Here is a 19,454-nt window from a genome sequence, read left to right as displayed (position 1 = left end):
GAGGGGGAGCCGGATGTCTCTGGTAGAGAGCCACACACACTGTCGTGTGGAGAGGCAGAACATTGTTGGTGGAGGTACTTCCCTATTTCTTGGTTCAGGCGTTCCGTCTGCCTGTTGGCCTGGGGGTGGTACCTGGAGGAGAGGCTGAGGGCGACCCCCAGTCGGTCACAGAAGGCTTGCCACACCCGGGAGACAAACTGGGGCCAGCGGCCAGAGACGATGTACTCCGGAATCCCATACAGACGGAACACCGGCTGGAACATACACTCCGCCAATTCCATGGCGTTAGGTAGATGAGGTGGAGGAACCAGACGACACATTTTTGAAAAACAGTCTACTATGACAAGGATGGTGGTGTTACCAGAGGATTCAGGAAGGTCTGTGATGAAGTCTACAGCTATGTGGGACAAAGGTCTGTGAGGGATTGGCAAAGGTTGAAGCTTCCCGGAAGGGAGATGGCGAGGGCTTTTGTTTTGGGCGCAGACTGGACAGGCGTATGTAATCCCTTACGTCGGATGCCATTGAGAACCACCAGAACTTCCGGGCTAGAAGTTTGGTGGTTTGTGTAATGCCCGGATGTCCTGACCCCAAGGACGTGTGACACCATTGCATCAGTTGGGGTCTAACAGCTGCTGGTACGTAACTCTTCCCAGCTGGTGTCTCAGGAGTAGCCGGGTCTGAGGTTAGGGCTTCTTGTATGTCAGAGTGAACCTCCTACTGTACCGGTCCCATAATGCAAGAGGAAGGAAGAATGGGTGTAGGGTCTGAGTTACTGGTCGGAAGGTCAAACTGTCGGGAGAGAGCATCAGCTTTTACGTTTTTCTTTCCAGGGATGTAATTTTTTTACCCATTTTTTCTCCCCAATTTGGTGGTATCCAATAGGTAGTTGTTACAGGCTTGTCTCATCGCTGCAACTCCCGTACGGACTCGGGAGAGGCGAAGGTTGAGAGCCATCCACATCCAACCCGGAAGCCAGCCACACCAATGTGTTGGAGGAAAACCGTAGGCCAGCTTGATGGTGAGGAGTTCTCTGTTCCCCACATCGTAATTCCTCTCAGCGGGGGATAACTTCCTGGAGAAGAAGGCACAGGGATGTGATTTGGGAGGTGTTCCCACCCGCTGAGAGGGTATGGCTCCTACTCCTACTTCGGAGGCATCCACCTCCAGGGTGAAAGGAAGGGTTGAATCAGGTTGGCGAAGGACAGGAGCTGAGGTGAAGAGGCGTTTCAAGTTGTTGAACGCAGTCAGGGCGGTATCAAAAATGTAAGACAGGGCTGTGTTCCAGACCACAAAGAAAATAAACACAACGTTGACTAAGAAAAGAAAAGCAGAACCTTACAGGGTGACCCTGGGAATCGAACCCACAACCCTGGAAGTGGAAGTGCCATGGTCTACCAACTGAGTCGTACAAAGTTAAAAGCGCATCTATAATAAGTGATAATGGTATCAATGAAGTCAACTCTGTGTGTGCAATCTGAGGAACTGAGAGGAAAGTTTTTCTAAAATAATGCATCTACATCACTGGTAGAATAATTTCAGTCAACACACAACATATATTCCTTTTTGTACAATTCTGTATTAGCCTGACTACCCATCCACATTGCACCTGCCAAACACCACGTCCACTAACGTTTCTTCTGTGGAGCAACCAATAGAGCAGTGGAATTAAATTCAGGGTGAGTCGTCAGGCAAACTGTGTATGTGCAATACACAGGAACTGAGAGGAATCTAATAATGTATGCTTCATGGGTATCCACTGTTATGCAGAGGTAGAAAACGTCTGTCCAGAAGTTTGACCATCCCATCTGTTATGTAGAGGTAGATAATGTAATAATTCCATCCTGCCCTCTATATTTTCAGATAATGATGATCAGTAGCTCTAGTCTATGCGGCTGCAATTAGCCAGGAGAAGAAGTTACAGTATATTTAGTAATAATAGATGTAGAATCCCACTATGGAACATGATATAGTTTAAGGGAGGTGACCTGTAGCCAAACTAAGCAGTGGACACATGCCAATCAAAAAAGAAAACCATACAACGGACCGATAAATCCTTTTAATAATATATATGCCTACAGTAATACTGTTATATGCCATTTAGTAGACACTTTTATCCAAGTGAGTGCATATTTTACACATGTATTTTAGTATATGTGACCCCAATGGAAACCAAACCCACAAACCCTGCTGTTGCTAGCACTACACTCTTACCAACTGACCCACAAACTCAAATTCATTCAACAGTGGTTCTTGGGTAACACTGTGTGGGCTATAACATGTGGTTGTGTGCATTAGTGTGTTTATGTGTGAAGGGGCAAGCCCAGTGTGTGTGTGTGTGTGTGTGTGTGTGTGTGTGTGTGTGTGTGTGTGTGTGTGTGTGTGTGTGTGTGTGTGTGTGTGTGTGTGTGTGTGTGTGTTAAGCCGGGAGGGTTGATACTTGCTGCTGACCTGTTTTTGTGGGAGGTTTAGGACCCTTCTTTTTCAACTCAGCGTTGAGAGGAGATTCAGGAATCAGAGGGGCACTAAAAGGAGGCAGAGGGAAAAAAACAAAAATTGTTCCTTAGCTACTGGATATAAAAAAGCTGTGTGTGTGTGTTGCATTTTCCAATGGATGGTTATGGATGAATAACCCCCGCCACCCACTTTCTCAGCAGTATGATACTGTTGAATCATCACAAAACTACACAGTATAAAAGGTTCAGACTAGGTCTTTAACATGGTAATAGCAGAGAGCAGGAGGGGATGAATGTTGAGGGTAGGGGGGCACACAGTCAGCTGTAAAGTAAAGTACCGGAACACACACACAGGCTGGGTGGTGCCAGTCGGGTGCCCTGGCATGCGTCTGCATGAGAGGAACACACACACACGATGGCAATGGAGAGACCCTGTAAAGTAAAGTACACCTACCCATGTACTCACACAATATGTGCCAGTCGGGTGCCCTGGCATGCATCTGCGTGAGAGGGAGAACGAGCCTCAGTGCTGTTTCTCTATCCTGCTACTATTTTATGAGTCAACATGTCCAATTACACTGAGCTAATGGTGCCAACACACCTCAAGCAGCAACCAGTTTAGTGAATGGGGTTTGAACCACCATAGATACACATGGTTTGAACCAATGTGTGTACAGGGCCCAACTGTATAACTTTCTGTTTAACCCTGCAAAACCATCCATACATGCCATGGTTACATAATTGTGAAATGTACATCTTATTTTTCACAGTGCTGTAAGGTCAAGCTGAAGACAGTTTGCTGTCAAAACTTTGGTTGTTAATTGTATGGCATCAGTGCAAGTGTCCAACTACGTATTTTTCTTTGTAAAGTCTTGGCCCAACATGAGCGCAGACATTCTTTACATTTCACACTTTATTCATTACAGATTACACGGTCTTTGATGCACAGAGACTCTCATTTGTTAGAGATGTTCACAGGGTTCGTTCACAGTGGCAAGTCAAATTCAAGGACTTCCAAGTACTTTTTCAAGCACTAATATTTATTTTCAAGGACCATCAATTTGTAATAGTTCCTATTATGCCATTGTTTCTAGTCGCCACCGGGTGGCAGTATATCGCACAACATCATGAAAAAAAAAAAAAACTATTCATCACTACCTTACAAGTTCTACTCACTAATACGTGTTTCACTACTTATTTACTACATACATGAGCGGTACGTCAGTACTGATGATGTTGACTGATTTCCTTATATGAACTGTAACTCAGTCAAATCTTTGAAATTGTTGCATGTTGCATTTATATTTTTGTTCAGTGCACATTATAATAATATTACATTGTCTTTATATTTAAATTGTCTTTATATTTTACTAAATTGTTGGTCCCACAGGCTATCCCAACACATAATGACACAAAAGTGAATTCTGACATTAAAAGGCACTTAGTTGACTCTAAAATGTTGTATTCTATACCCATATGAAGAGAAACAAGTTATTCATGTATTTGATAATATTAAAGATTCTCTCATGAGACACTACTTAAATTTTAGGGGAACCCACATGGGTCCCGGAACCCAACTTTGGGAACCACTGTACTACTAACATCTCTCCCTGCTTGCTTTAATGCTTCCTCTCTCTGTGTATCTCCTTTGCCTCCTTCATTGCAGCCTGACTCACCACTGTCTGTCTCACTACTCTCTATAAAGTAAAGGTATTTTGTTATGAGAACTGATAGTAGCCCATCTTTGGATTATAGCTAACTTAATTTCAGTCAACTTCAGCTGCTAAGGTCAGGCTCCGTTCAAAGTTAGCTTCTAACTTCATCCTTCTAGCCAGCTAGTTAAAGCTAGCTACCTGGATAATAGCTAGAGACCTTGAGCTACCTAGCTAGCTAGACATCTGACTGAAATATCAGCAACTATTTACCAGTTGTACACTCATTCTCCGAGAGTCAGGGTTTTTTTGTTTGGGGGATGCTATTGATGTGACGTTTGGCGACTAATCAGTCAGTTCTGTAAAACTCGGTAGTCTGCCTGGAAACTAATTAGCAAGACCAATACATTTTTGTAATATTTTTGATCACTTTCTGTTCTCCTCTCATTTTAATTCAAGTACTTTTTAAGTACCAGCTTGAGTACATTTCTGATTTTCAAGGTATCCAGTACTTGAATTTCAGAGTGACAAATTCAAGTACTTTAATCACCTCACGCACCTAGTGCGAACCCTGTGTCCACTATACAGATATACCCTCCACCCCAAACAGGGTCTTCCCCAGAAGTTAACAGAAGTACACACACATACACACACACACCTGGGCATGACGGAGAGCCCCTCCAGGTGCTGACAGAGGTTGTCCACAGACCCTGACCCCAGCAGTCTCACCTCCAATACAGACACCAGGGCCTCAAATAGAGAGGTCACCACAAAGATCATCTGGAGGAGGGAGAGAGAGAGAGAGAGAGAAAATGAAATTATGTGAGTACTGTACTGTGACTGAACCCTTTTACTCTGTGAGGAGCATAGGTCATTGACAAATGTACTGTATGAGAAGTACTATATATTAGTGGTGTGAACGTTTCAACACTTAAATGAAATTGGGATCCTTAACGTTAACAGGCTGACTACACCGCTCGCGTTGCAAAATACATTTAGAAATCCATATTATTAAATTATCGCACCCACACTGCTCGCACGCGCCAACGAGCGTCTGCGTTGCCAAGGGCTAAAATAGAAGTCAGTTCTATTTGTGACGCAGTGCGCACTGCAAGTCCTGCCTTTCCCATCTCCTCATTGGTTTATAGAAGCAGGTACCCACGTGCCATCTCCTCATTGGTTATACCCACGTGGGTGACTGAAAGACGACCGAGATCAGTGGCGGTAATGCACCTAATTTATGAAAGTTGCCAATCGCAATATAAAGTCAAGAGAAGAAAAAGCCTAGGAGGAGAGATGACTAGAAACAATTCAGTTGACCGTTTTATGTGTGGATTAATTTTCAGACTAGAGGACCTTGTGCATTTCAGGTAAAATAACAACTCAATGTTTATATCCCAGGAAAAATTAGCTAGCAACAGCAAGCTAGCTAAATAGCTAAATTGCCATAAATGTTTAATGCTTTTCGACCTGTCCCCAAATGAATGTAATTGGTTCAGAGTTTGTTTTGATATTTTAACCTGCGTGTCGTGATCGCGTTTGGTGTGGGGGGACAAAATAAATGAATGTACAACGGCGCACGCGGCAGGCGGTTTGGGTTCTGTGTTAACGTTAAGAAAAATGCTTTATGTAGATGCAGAAAGTATACAGCATAGTAGGTCAATTTCCACAACAACTAAGAGCTTTGAAGCACGAAGCTCAACTTCTCCGCTGTTTTGGTTCCCTGTCGACCACGCTGTGAACAGCGCGAAGCGAGCCCCGTGCACATGCGCAGATAAAAATAAAATGTTATTTGTCACATGCGCCAAATACAACAGGAATTACAGTGAAATGCTTACTTACAAGCAAGCCCTTAAACAACAATGCAGATTTAAGAAAAAAATCTAAATTGATAAAACAAATAATTAAGGAGCAACAATAAAATAACAGCAGCAAGGCTATATACATTGGGTTCTGGTACAGAGTCAACGTGCGGGGGCACCGGTTAGTCGAGGTAATTTAGGTTATATGTACATGTATGTAAAGTGACTATGCGTGGACAATAAACAGAGAGTAGCTGCAGTGTAAAAATGGGGGGGGGGTGGAGACAATGCAAATAGTCCGGGTAGCCATTTGATTAACTGTTCAAGAGTCTTATGGTTTAGGGGTAGAAGCTGTTAAGAAGCCTTTTTGACATAGACTTGGCGCTCCGGTATCACTTGCTGTGCGGTAGCAGAGAGAACAGTCGATGACTAGGCTGGCTGGAGCCCTTCGCAATTTTTTGGGCCTTCCTCTGACACCGCCTGCTATAGAGGTCCTGGATGGCAGGAAGCTTGGCCCCAGTGATGTACTGGGCCGTACGTACTACCCTTTGTAGTGCCTTGCGATCGGAGGCCGAGCAGTTGCCATACCAGGTGGTGATGTAACCAGTCAGGATGCTCTTGATGGTGCAGCTGTGGAACTTTTTGAGGATCTGAGGACCCATGCCAAATCTTTTCAGTCTCCTGAGGGGGAATGGGCATTGTCGTGCCCTCTTCACAACTGTCTTGGTGTGTTTGGACCATGATGGCTTATTGGTGATGTGGACACCAAGGAACTTGAAGCTCTCAACCTGCTCCACTACAGCCTCGATGAGAATGAGGGCGTACTTGGCACTCCTTCTTCTGTAGTCCACAATCATCTCCTTTGTCTTGATCACATTGAGGGAGAGGTGGTTATCCTGGCAACACACTGCCAGGTCTCTGACCTCCCTATCGGCTGTCTCATTGCTGTCTGTGATCAGGCTGTTGTGTCGTCTGCAAACTTAATGATGGTGTTGGAGTCATGCTTGGCCATGCAATCATGGGTGAACAGGGAATGCAGGAGGGGACTGAGCACACACCCCTGAGGGGCCCCTGTGTTGAAGAGTGGCAGATGTGTTGTTACCTACCCTTACCACCTGGGGGCGGCCCATCAGGAAGTCCAGGATCCAGTTGCAGACGGAGGTATTTAGTCCCAGGGTCCTTAGCTTAGTGATGAGCTTTGAGGGCACTATGGTGTTGAACGCTGAGCTGTAGTCAATGAATAGCATTAAGCATCTCCAATCCAAAATATATATCTATAATCGGCTTCCTATTTCGCAACAAAGCATCCTTCACTCATGCTGCCAAACAGACCCTTGTAAAACTGACAATCCTACCGATCCTTGACTTCGGCGATGTCATTTACAAAATAGCCTCCAACACTCCACTCAGCAAATTGGATGCAGTCTATCACAGTGCCATCCATTTTGTCACCAAAGCACCATATACTACCCACCACTGCGACCTGTATGCTCTCGTTGGCTGGCCCTCGCTTCATATCTGTCGCCAAACCCACTGGCTCCAGGTCATCTATAAGTCCTTGCTAGGTAAAGCCCTGCCTTATCTCAGCTCACTGGTCACCATAGCAGCACCCACCCGCAGCACGCGCTCCAGCAGGTATATTTCACTGGTCACCCCCAAAGCCAATTCCTCCTTCGGCCGCCTTTCCTTACAGTTCTCTACTGCCAATGACTGGAACGAACTGCAAAAATCACTGAAGCTGGAGACTCATATCTCCCTCACTAGCTTTAAGCACCAGCTGTCAGAGCAGCTCACAGATCACTGCACCTGTACATAGCCAATCTGTAAATAGCCCATCCAAATATCTCATCACCATACTGTTATTTATTTTGCTCCTTTGCACCCCAGGATCGCGACTTGCACACTCATCTTCTGCACATCTATCACCCCAGTGTTTAATATGCCATACTGTAATAATTTCGCCATTATGGTCTATTTATTGCCTCACCACTTATCCTACCTCATTTGCACACACTGTAAATAGACTTTCTCTATTGTATTATTGACTGTATGCTTGTTTATTCCATGTGTAACGCTGTATTGTTGTTTCTGTCGCACTGCTTTACTTTATCTTGGCCAGGTCGCAGTTGTAAACGAGAACTTGTTCTCAACTAGCCTACCGGGTTAAATAAAGGTGATATATACTGCTCAAAAAAATTAAGGGAACACTAAAATAACACATCCTAGATCTGAATGAATGAAATAATCTTATTAAATACTTTTTTCTTTACATAGTTGAATGTGCTGACAACAAAATCACACAAAAATAATCAATGGAAATCCAATTTATCAACCCATGGAGGTCTGGATTTGGAGTCACACTCAAAATTAAAGTGGAAAACCACACTACAGGCTGATCCAACTTTGATGTAATGTCCTTAAAACAAGTCAAAATGAGGCTCAGTAGTGTGTGTGGCCTCCACGTGCCTGTATGACCTCCCTACAACGCCTGGGCATGCTCCTGATGAGTTGGCGGATGGTCTCCTGAGGGATCTCCTCCCAGACCTGGACTAAAGCATCCGCCAACTCCTGGACAGTCTGTGGTGCAACGTGGCGTTGGTGGATGGCGCGAGACATGATGTCCCAGATGTGCTCAATTGGATTCAGGTCTGGGGAACGGGCAGGCCAGTCCATAGCATCAATGCCTTCCTCTTGCAGGAACTGCTGACACACTCCAGCCACATGAGGTCTAGCATTGTCTTGCATTAGGAGGAACCCAGGGCCAACCGCACCAGCATATGGTCTCACAAGGGGTCTGAGGATCTCATCTCGGTACCTAATGGCAGTCAGGCTACCTCTGGTGAGCACATGGAGGGCTGTGCGGCCCCCCAAAGAAATGCCACCCCACACCATGACTGACCCACCGCCAAACCGGTCATGCTGGAGGATGTTGCAGGCAGCAGAACGTTCTCCATGGCGTCTCCAGACTCTGTCACGTCTGTCACGTGCTCAGTGTGAACCTGCTTCATCTGTGAAGAGCACAGGGCGCCAGTGGCGAATTTGCCAATCTTGGTGTTCTCTGGCAAATGCCAAACGTCCTGCACGGTGTTGGGCTGTAAGCACAACCCCCACCTGTGGACGTCGGGTCCTCATACCACCCTCATGGAGTCTGTTTCTGACCGTTTGAGCAGACACATGCACATTTGTGGCCTGCTGGAGGTCATTTTGCAGGGCTCTGGCAGTGCTCCTCCTGCTCCTCCTTGCACAAAGGCAGAGGTAGCGGTCCTGCTGCTGGGTTGTTGCCCTCCTACGGCCTCCTCCACGTCTCCTGATGTACTGGCCTGTCTCCTGGTAGCGCCTCCATGCTCTGGACACTACGCTGACAGACACAGCAAACCTTCTTGCCACAGCTCGCATTGATGTGCCATCCTGGATGAGCTGCACTACCTGAGCCACTTGTGTGGGTTGTAGACTCCGTCTCATGCTACCACTAGAGTGAAAGAACCGCCAGCATTCAAAAGTGACCAAAACATCAGCCAGGAAGCATAAGAACTGAGAAGTGGTCTGTGGTCACCACCTGCCGAACCACTCCTTTATTGGGGTTGTCTTGCTAATTGCCTATAATTTCCACCTGTTGTCTATTCCATTTGCACAACAGCATGTGAAATGTATTGTCAATCAGTGTTGCTTCCTAAGTGGACAGTTTGATTTCACAGAAGTGTGATTGACTTGGAGTTACATTGTGTTGTTTAAGTGTTCCCTTTATTTTTTGGAGCAGTGTATATATATATTTTTTTAAATAGTATTCTCACATAGGTGATCCTTTTGTCCAGGTGGGAAAGGGCAACAGATCATCTGTGGATCTGTTGTGGCGGTATGCAAATTGGAGTGGGTCTAGGGTTTCTGGGATAATGGTGTTGATGTGAGCCATGACCAGCCTTTCAAAGCACTTCATGGCTACAGACGTGAGTGCTACGGGTCGGTAGTCATTTAGGCAGGTTACCTTGGTGTTCTTGGGCACATGGACTATGGTAGTCTGCTTGAAACATGTTGATATTACAGACTCGGTCAGGGACAGGTTGAAAATGTCAGTGAAGACACTTGCCAATTTGTCAGCGCATGTTCGGAGTAAACATCCTGGTAATCTGTCTGGCCCCGCGGCCTTGTGAATATTGACCTGTTTAAAGGTCTTACTCATATCGGCTATGGAGAGCGTGATCACACAGTCGTCCGGAACAGCTGATGCTCTCATGCACGCTTCAGTGTTGCTTGCTTCGAAGCAAGCATAAAAGTTATTTAGCTCATCTGGTAAGCTCGTGTCACTGGACAGCTCGCAGCTGTGCTTCCCTTTGTAGTCCATAATAGTTTGTAAGCTACTGTGTGTGATGACTGCATGAGAGCGAAGTGTTGCATCGTGCTCATCTCAGTATCCTAGCTTATTCATTGATGATAGGTCCTGCTTTACTGAAGTTGTGAGACATTGCATGGCAAGAAATTGTGAGATACAGCATTTGATTGCAGATAGAATGGCCTAGTGCACAGTTCTGACTGTCTGCCAGGTGACTGACCTGCCTATACTGTGCCTCTCCCCTCTTTTTCCATCCCTCGCTAGCTCTCAAAGAAAGATGTGAGTGTTTGTGTTCTCGGATGTGCGGCAACTGATCAGTATCCTCCGTTCTAAAACTACTGAATCTTAAGAGAATATTGACACTCAGAAATGCGTGTCAATATTCTCTTAAGATTCAGTATTTTTGAGTTGAGTTGAGGAATCAATTCTTCACCACTACGTCATCGTTGTTAACAGTTGGAAAAATTACAGAGAAAGGCAAGCGACAGGAGCGAGGTGCTGTATAGCAATACTTTAACCTGTTGAGGACAGACGTTCCGCTAGCGGAACCCCTAGCCAACAGCCAATGGCATCGCACGGCGCGAAATACAAAACCAACTAAAATACCACAATTCAATTTTCTCAAACAATCAACTATTTTACACCATTTAAAAAATAAGACTCTCGTTAACCTGTTGGGGCTAGGGGGCAGTATTCGCACGGCCAGATAAAAAATGTACCCGACTTAAACTGGTTACTACTCTTGCCCAGAAACAAGAATATGCATATAAGTAGTCGATTTAGATAGAAAACACTCCAAAGTGTCTAAAACTGTTTGAATGGTGTCTGTGAGTATAACAGAACTCATATGGCAGGCCAAAACCTGAGAAGATTCCATACAGGAAGTGCCCTGTCTGACAATTTGTTGTCCTTCTGTTGCATCTCTATCGAAAATACAGCATCTGTGCTGTAACATGACACATTCTAAGGCTCCCATTGGCTCTCTAAAGCCGCCAGAAAGTGGAATGGGGTGTCTGCTGTCTCTGGGCAAAGTACAACAGCTCTGTTTGTGAGTGGTCAGCCAGGGGACAGTGACACTGGAGATGCGCATTCACGAGAATTCTCCATTTTTTTCTTTCAGCCTTTAGATTAATACAACGTTGCCCGGTTGGAATATTATCGCTATTTTACGAGAAAAATAGCATAAAAATTGATTTTAAACAGCGTTTGACATGCTTCTAAGTACGGTAATGGAATATTTTGACATTTTTTGTCACGAAATGCGCTAGCGCGTCACCCTTCGGATAGTGACCTGACCGCGCGAACAAAACAGAACTATTTGAATATAACTATCGATTATTTGGAACCAAAACAACATTTGTTGTTGAAGTAGAAGTCCTGGGAGTGCATTCTGACAAAGAACAGCAAAGTTAATCAAATTTTTCTAATAGTAATTGTGAGTTTAGTGAGTCCCAAACTTGGTGGGTGTCAAAATAGCTAGCCGTGATGGCCGAGCTATGTACTCAGAATATTGCAAAATGTGCTTTCGCCGAAAAGCTATTTTAAAATCTGACACCGCGATTGCATAAAGGAGTTCTGTATCTATAATTCTTAAAATAATTGTTATGTATTTTGTCAACGTTATCATGACTAATTTAGTAAATTCACCGGAAGTTTTCGGTGGGTATGCTAGTTCTGAACATCACATGCTAATGTAAAAAGCTGGTTTTTGATACAAATATGAACTTGATTGAACAAAACATGCATGTATTGTATAACATAATGTCCTAGGAGTGTCATCTGATGAAGATCAAAGGTTAGTGCTGCATTTAGCTGTGGTTTTGGTTTTTGTGACATATATGCTTGCTTTGAAAATGGCTGTGTGGGTACTCTCCTGACATAATCTAATAGTAAATTTATCAATTTTTGACATGCTTTTTTCTGGATTTTTTTGTTGTTATTCTGTCTCTGTTCAAATAAACCTACCATTAAAATTATAGACTGATCATTTCTTTGTCAGTGGGCAAACATTTAAAATCAGCAGGGGATCAAATACTTTTTTCCCCTCACTGTATATATGTAGTAAATCAAGTCAAAGTGGTATGAGAAGGGACATTTCCAAACAAGTCAGATGTATAGCCTGGGATCCACACTATAGAAGCGACAATCTTTTTGTCACAGCCTGATCTGTTTCACCTGTCTTTGTGATTGTCTCCACCCCCTCCAGGTGTCGTCCATCTTCCCCATTATCCCCTGTGTATTTATACCGGTGTTCTCTGTTTGGCTGTTGCCAGTTCATCATGTTTGTCAACCAGCATTTTTGTGTCTCAACTCCTGCTTTTCCCAGTCTCTCTTTTTCTCTCCCTCCTGGTTTTGACCACTCTGCCTGCTCCTGAGCCTGCCTGCCGACCTGTACCTTTGCCCAACCTCTGGATTATTGACCTCTGCCTACCCTGCCCCTGCCTGCCTTGACCTGTCTATTGCCTGCCCCTGTTGGATTATTTGGGCGGCAGGTAGCCTAGTGGTTAGGGTGTTGGGCCAGTAACCGAAAGGTTTATAGATCGAATCCCCGAGCTGACAAGGTAAAAATCTGCCATTCTGCCCCTGAACAAGGCAGTTAACCCACTGTTCCTAGGCTGTCATTGTAAATAAGAATTTGTTCTTAACTGACGTGCCTAGTTAAATAAAAGGTTATAAAAACAAATCAAATTAAACCATTGTTAATTTCACATTGTCTGCATCTGGGTCATACCTGATACTTTTAGGTAGAGGACAGAGCTATGTGTGAGACCCACTGCTCACCATCTTATCTATCTCTGAGAGGACCTATGTGTTGTATTCCTCCACCATTCTTTCCCATTTCCACACCTCTGAGTATTTTCCAGATCTCTTGGAAGCTGCTCATTTTTCATAATAATATACTTTTTTTTTTACAACTGACATTTAACTCCATACAAAAAATAATTTCTATAAAAACACTGTTTTCAAACTTTTGTTCCCTATACTTAATTTTGAGCGTCTTAGAAACTTCACATACACTGAACCTACAGTATTTTTATAACTATGCAATTAGCAGTTTATGGTTTCACGAGACTAGGACTATGGGAGATGTAAAGGCTTTACAAGGTTTGCCTGTGGTTTGCATCCAGGAGGAAAGTGAGTTTTTCTGTTACGAATGAGAGGCAATTATGTGTTACAGTGTAGGGTAGGCCTAATTTCAGGGAATTACACCCGTGTCTGTCTGCCTCCCCCTCCGTCTTGCTTTTGGCCTAATTCAGTGAAGTGAAACAACAGTGAAGCAGGTCTCAATGGTGATTTACTCACACTGTTATCCAGTCCTTGGGACATGGCCCATGACAACAGTGAAGCAGGTCTCAATAGTGATTTACTCACACTGTTATCCAGTCCTTGGGACATGGCCCATGATCCAGCCATGGTGATGCTCAAGTTGGGGTGGTCTGTAAGAGAGACAGAGTGGGATAATAGCTAACATAAATAATAAGGGTGGAATACAAATGTCTGCTGAAGGGTAAAAACATAGATCTCAGGGACTCATCTGGCACCATGGTCTATGTAGGTGAGACAAACACACACCTATCTCCACTAACTCTTATCATACACATGGGCATATGTTGGTGAAACACACACACACACACACACACACACACACACACACACACACACACACACACACACACACACACACACACAGCAGTAGCATACCTCTGAAAAGTAGTGTCATGTGGAGCTCAGAGGTGCCCAGGTCAACCAGGTAGAGGCCATCAGAGCTTCCCATCCAGACCCAGCTGTTATCAATACAGGGGGCATAGACAGAGAACCTTATGCCATATGGAAAAACACTTACACACACACACACACACACACACACACACACACAGCAGAGGGGCACAGGAAGAGAACCATGTGGAAAACGCTGTTACACATTATTCCATCAAAGGGCCTTTGATTCAGTAGATTGAAGAGGAGAAGACAAAGTAACCCCACACTAAAGAGGAGATTACAATGTAACCCCATACCAAAGAGAAGACAATGTAACCCCGCACTATAGAGGAGATGACAACGTAACCCCGCAATAAAGAGAAGACAACGTAACCCCTCAATAAAGAGAAGACAACGTAACCCCGCACTAAAAAGGATAATACAATGTAACTTCACACTAGAGAGGAGAAAACAACGTAACACCACACTAAAGAGGAGAAAACAATGTAACCCGCACTAAAGAGGAGAAGCCAAAGTAACCCCACACTGTCTTCTCCTCTAGTGTGGGGTTACTTTGGCTTCTCCTCTTTAGTGTGGGATTACATTGTCTTCTCCTCTTTAGTGCGGGGTTACATTCTATTCTCCTCTAATGTAATCCCACACTAAAAAGGAGAAGACAATGTAACCCTGCACTAAAGAGGAGAATATAATCTAACAACACACTAAAAACGAGAAGACAATGTAACCCCACACTAAAGAAGAGAATATAATCTAGCCCCAGACTAAAAAGGAGAATATAATCTAGCCCCACACTAAAAAGGAGAAGACAATCTAGCCCCACACTAAAAAAGGAGAAGACAATGTAACCCCACACTAAAGAGGAGAATATAATGTAACTCCGCACTAAAGAGAAGACAATGTAACACCGCACTAAAAATGAGAAGACAATGTAACCCCACACTAAAAATGAGAAGACAATGTAACCCCACACTAAAGAGATGACAATGTAACCCCGCACTAAAGAGAAGACAATGTAACCCCACACGAAAGAGAAGACAATGTAACCCAGCACTAAAGAGGAGAAGACAATGTAACCCCACACTAAAAATAAGAGAATATAATCTAGCCCCACACTAAAAAGGAGAAGACAATCTAGCCCCACACTAAAAAGGAGAAGACAATCTAGCCCCACACTAAAAAGGAGAAGACAATGTAACCCCACACTAAAGAGAAGACAATGTAACCCCACACGAAAGAGAAGACAATGTAACCTCACTCTAAAGAGGAGAAGACAATGTAACCCAGCACGAAAGAGGAGAAGACAATGTAACCCCACACTAAATAGGAGAAGACAATGTAACCCCACACTAAATAGGAGAAGACAATGTAACCCCACACTAAATAGGAGAAGACAATGTAACCCCACACTAAATAGGAGAAGACAATGTAACCCCACACTAAAGAGGAGAAGACAATGTAACCCCACACTAAAGAGGAGAAGACAATGTAACCCCACACTAAAGAGGAGAAGACAATGTGACCCCACACTAAAGAGAAGACAATGTGACCCCACACTAAAGAGGAGAAGAAAATGTAACCTCACACTAAAGAGGACAATACAATGTAACCCTGCACTAAAGAGGAGATGAGAATGTAACCCTGCACTAAAAAGGAGATGAGAATGTAACCTCACACTAAAAGAGGAGATGACAAAGTAACCCCATACTAAAGAAAGACAGTGTGGTCGGCAACTGGTGAGATGGCAAGGCATACACACACACGCACCACACCACCAACTGGGAGCATTGGGTTTGATCCAAGCCAAGGTTGAATTTTCCCCTGGTTTAATGCTGCATACAGTGCCTTCAGAAAGTATTCAGACCCCTTGACTTTGCACATTTTGTTACATTACAGCCTTATTCTAAAATTGATTGAATAAATACAAATGTCAGCAATCTACACACAATACCGCATAATAATGAAATGAAAATAGTTTATTTTAGAAAATGTATCAAATGTAAAAAACAGAAAAACCTTATTTACATAAGTATTCAGACCCTTTGCTATGAGACTCGAAATTGAGCTCTGGTGCATCCTGTTTCCATTGATCATTCTTGAGATGTTTCTACAACATCATTGGAGTCCACCTGTGGTAAATTCAATTGATTGGACATGATTTGGAAAGGCACACACCTGTCTATAAGGTCCCACAGTTGACAGTGCATGTCAGAGCAAAAACCAAGCCATGAGGTCGAAGGGATTGTCCGTAGAGCTCCAAGACACGATTGTGTCAAGGCACCGATCTGGGGAAGGGTACCATAAAATGTCTGCAGCATTGAAGATCCCCAAGAACACAGTGGCCTCCATCATTCTTAAATGGAAGAAGTCTGGACCCACCAAGACTCTTCTTAGAGCTGGCCACCTGGCCAAACTGAGCAATCAGGGGAGAAGGGCATTGGTCAGGGAGGTGACCAAGAACCCGATGGTCACTCTGACAGAGCTCCAGAGTTCCTTACAGAAGGACAACCATCTCTGCAACACTCTACCAACCAGGCCTTTATGGTAGATTGGTCAAACAGAAGCCATTCCTCAGTAAAAGGCACATGACAGCCCGCTTGGAGTTTGCCAAAAGACACCTTAAGACTCTCAGACCATGAGAAACAAAATTATCTGTGTCGAAAAAACCAAGATTGAACTCTTTGGCCTGATAGCCAAGCGTCACGTATGGAGGAAACCTGGCACCATCCCTACGGTGAAGCATGGTGGTGGCAGCATCATACTGTGGGGATGTTTTTCAGCGGCAGGGACTGGGAGACGAGTCAGGATCGAGACTGGGACTGGGGCGAAGGCTCACCTTCCAACAGAACAACGACCCTAAGCACACAGCCAAGACAACGCAGGAGTGGCTTCGGGAAAAATCTCTGAATGTCCTTGAGTGGCCCAGCAAGAGCCCGGACTTGAACCCGATCAAGTATCTCTGGAGAGACCTGAAAATAGCAGTGCAGCAACACTCCCATCCATCCTGACAGAGCTTGAGAGGATCTGCAGAGAAGAATGCGAGAAACTCCCCAAATACGGATGTGCCAAGCTTGTAGCGTCATACCCAAGAAGACTCGATGCTGTAATCACTGCTAAAAGTGCTTCAACAAAGTACTGAGTAAAAGTTCTGAATACCTACGTAAATGTGATATTTCAGTTTTTTATTTGTAATAAATTTGCAAAAATGTATAAAACATGTTTTTGCTTTGTCATTATGGGGTATTGTGTGTAGAGCGATGAAGGGAAAAAATGTAATACATTTTAGAATAAGGCTGTAATGTTACAAAATGTGGAAAAAGTCAAGGGGTCTGAATACTTTCCAAAGGTACTGTATGTACATCATAAGGTGGTAACCAGGTAACTATAGCATCTCACGCTGTAGAGTAAATAGACAGAGTGGCAGAGGAGAGGAGACAGGGAGAAGAGGCTCTTCAACCAACAACGATCCTGTCCAACATAGTCCACTGTTTAGTTTAAGTAGTGAAGTCCATGCCTTGCCTCGACAAATAAACTCAGGAAAATGTTGAACTGTAGTAGGAAATAACAAACCATGATTGACTAGGCCTAGAAGTCTGTGATACATGTTGTGTCTCTATAACTGCTAAAACATGTATTGTTATATACTGATGTGGTAGCCTGGTCTCAGATCTGTTTGTGCTGCCTTGTCACCTCCTATGGTCATTGTTACGCCTTCATGAGTTAGCTGTACAGATGGTTATGTATACTGACATGAGTTGGCTATATAGCACAAACCAATCTGGGACCAGGCTTCTGTTGTGGCACACTGCATTGCTTTGATGCCTACTCTAAGATTCCTTGTGATGGACATATCAAAGTCAGAGACTTGTGCCCTGAGAGTCCTGACCATTCTAAACTAATCAGTCAGTCACCCTATGGCCTACAGACAGTATGCTGCACGTGCACCCCTTGTGCATCCCAGGCTTTGCATAGTGTCTACAGTACTTCACCATGGCAACAGGTGCTGATTGGACAGCCTGAGACTGTTAACGGCACTTTAAGTATCCTTTAATAGGAAGTGTCCTGCTATCGCTGTGGAAACACCACTCTGACACCCCAACATACCCTGTTAGTCACTACCAATAAAGACATGAACACCTGCAAGGCTGGAGAAATGTAAATGACGACGTTATATATTTACATTTATGATATCACATTTTCCTGGATCACTCAAAACTCCTGGTCTGTGGAAATAATGATGAATCAAGCACTCTCTACATGACCTGGGGAAACAGGCCTAGTAGGCTGTAATAAAGACCAGTGGTTTTCAACCAGGGGTTGGCCTATCCACAGGGGTACTTGAGAAGACTCATTAGACCATAGGCTTACTGGTAAAGTCTAATCAAATCAAATATAATAATATTTGTCACATGCTTCGTAAGCAACAGGTGTAGACTAACAGTGAAATGCTTACTATTCCTAACGATGCAAAGAGCAAAAAGACAAAAAATACACTTAACCAGCATGGCTACCACAGCATATAATAACACAAAGAATAAATACACAATGAGTAACAATAACTTGGCTATATACACGAGGTACCAGAACCGATTCATTGTGCAGGGGTACGAGGTAATTTGGTAGATATGTACAGTACCAGTCAAATGTTTGGACACACCTACTCATTCAAGGGTTTTTCTTTACTTTTACTATTATCTACATTGTAGAATAAACTATGAATTACCACATATGGAATCATGTAGTAAGCAAAAATTGCTAAACAAATCAAAATACCTTTTATATTTTAGATTCTTCAAAGTTGCCACCCTTTGCCTTGATGACAGATTAGCACACTCTTGGCATTCTCTCAACCAGCTTCATGAGAAATCATTTTCCAACAGTCTTGAAGGAGTTCCCACATATACTGAGCACTTGTTGGCTGCTTTTCCTTCACTCTGCGGTCCAACTCATCCCAAACCATCTCAAGTGGGTTGAGGTCGAGTGATTGTGGGGGCCAGGTCATCTGATGCAGCACAATCCCTCTCCTTCTTGGTCAATAGCCCTTACAAAGCCTGGAGGTGTGTTTTGGGTCATTGTCCTGTTGAAAAACAAATGATAGTCCCACTAAGCGCAAACCAGATGGGATGGTGTATCGCTGCAGAATGCTGTGGTAGCCATGCTGGTTAAGTGTGCCTTGAAATCTAAATAAATCACAGTGTCACCAGCAAAGAACTCCCACACAATCACACTTCCTCCTCCTCCATACTTCATGGTGGGAACCACACATGCGGAGATCATCCGTTCACCTACTCTGCATCTCACAAAGACACAGCAGTTGGAACCAAAAATCTAAAATTTGGACTCATCAGACCAAAGGACAGATTTCCACCGGTCTAATGTCCATTGCTCATGTTTCTTGGCGCAAGCAAGTCTCTTCTTACTGGTGTCCTTTAGTAGTGGTTTCTTTGCAGCAATTCGACCATGAAGGCCTGATTCACACAGTCTCCTCTGAACAGTTGATGTT

General features: G+C 43.9%; 1 protein-coding gene across 2 annotated transcripts in view; it reads right to left on the bottom strand.

Annotated features, from left to right (window-relative positions):
- wdr27 (WD repeat domain 27) overlaps positions 1-19,454 on the bottom strand; it is a 170,628-nt gene that overhangs the window by 141,362 nt on the left and 9,812 nt on the right. For both annotated transcript variants that reach the window (XR_006762576.1, XM_014180055.2), the window contains exons 10-13: positions 13,937-14,019; positions 13,607-13,671; positions 4,764-4,885; positions 2,449-2,522 (exon numbers count right to left, since the gene is read on the bottom strand). Coding sequence is in view for 1 of the 2 variants with exons in the window: in XM_014180055.2 (XP_014035530.2) it covers positions 2,449-2,522; positions 4,764-4,885; positions 13,607-13,671; positions 13,937-14,019 (344 nt within the window). In the remaining variant the exon portion in view is untranslated. The remainder of the gene's footprint in view (positions 1-2,448; positions 2,523-4,763; positions 4,886-13,606; positions 13,672-13,936; positions 14,020-19,454) is intronic.

This window comes from Salmo salar, chromosome ssa28 (assembly GCF_905237065.1).
Source record: "Salmo salar chromosome ssa28, Ssal_v3.1, whole genome shotgun sequence".
Taxonomy (NCBI): Eukaryota; Metazoa; Chordata; class Actinopteri; order Salmoniformes; family Salmonidae; genus Salmo; species Salmo salar.
This window is presented reverse-complemented; position numbering and strand designations above follow the sequence as displayed.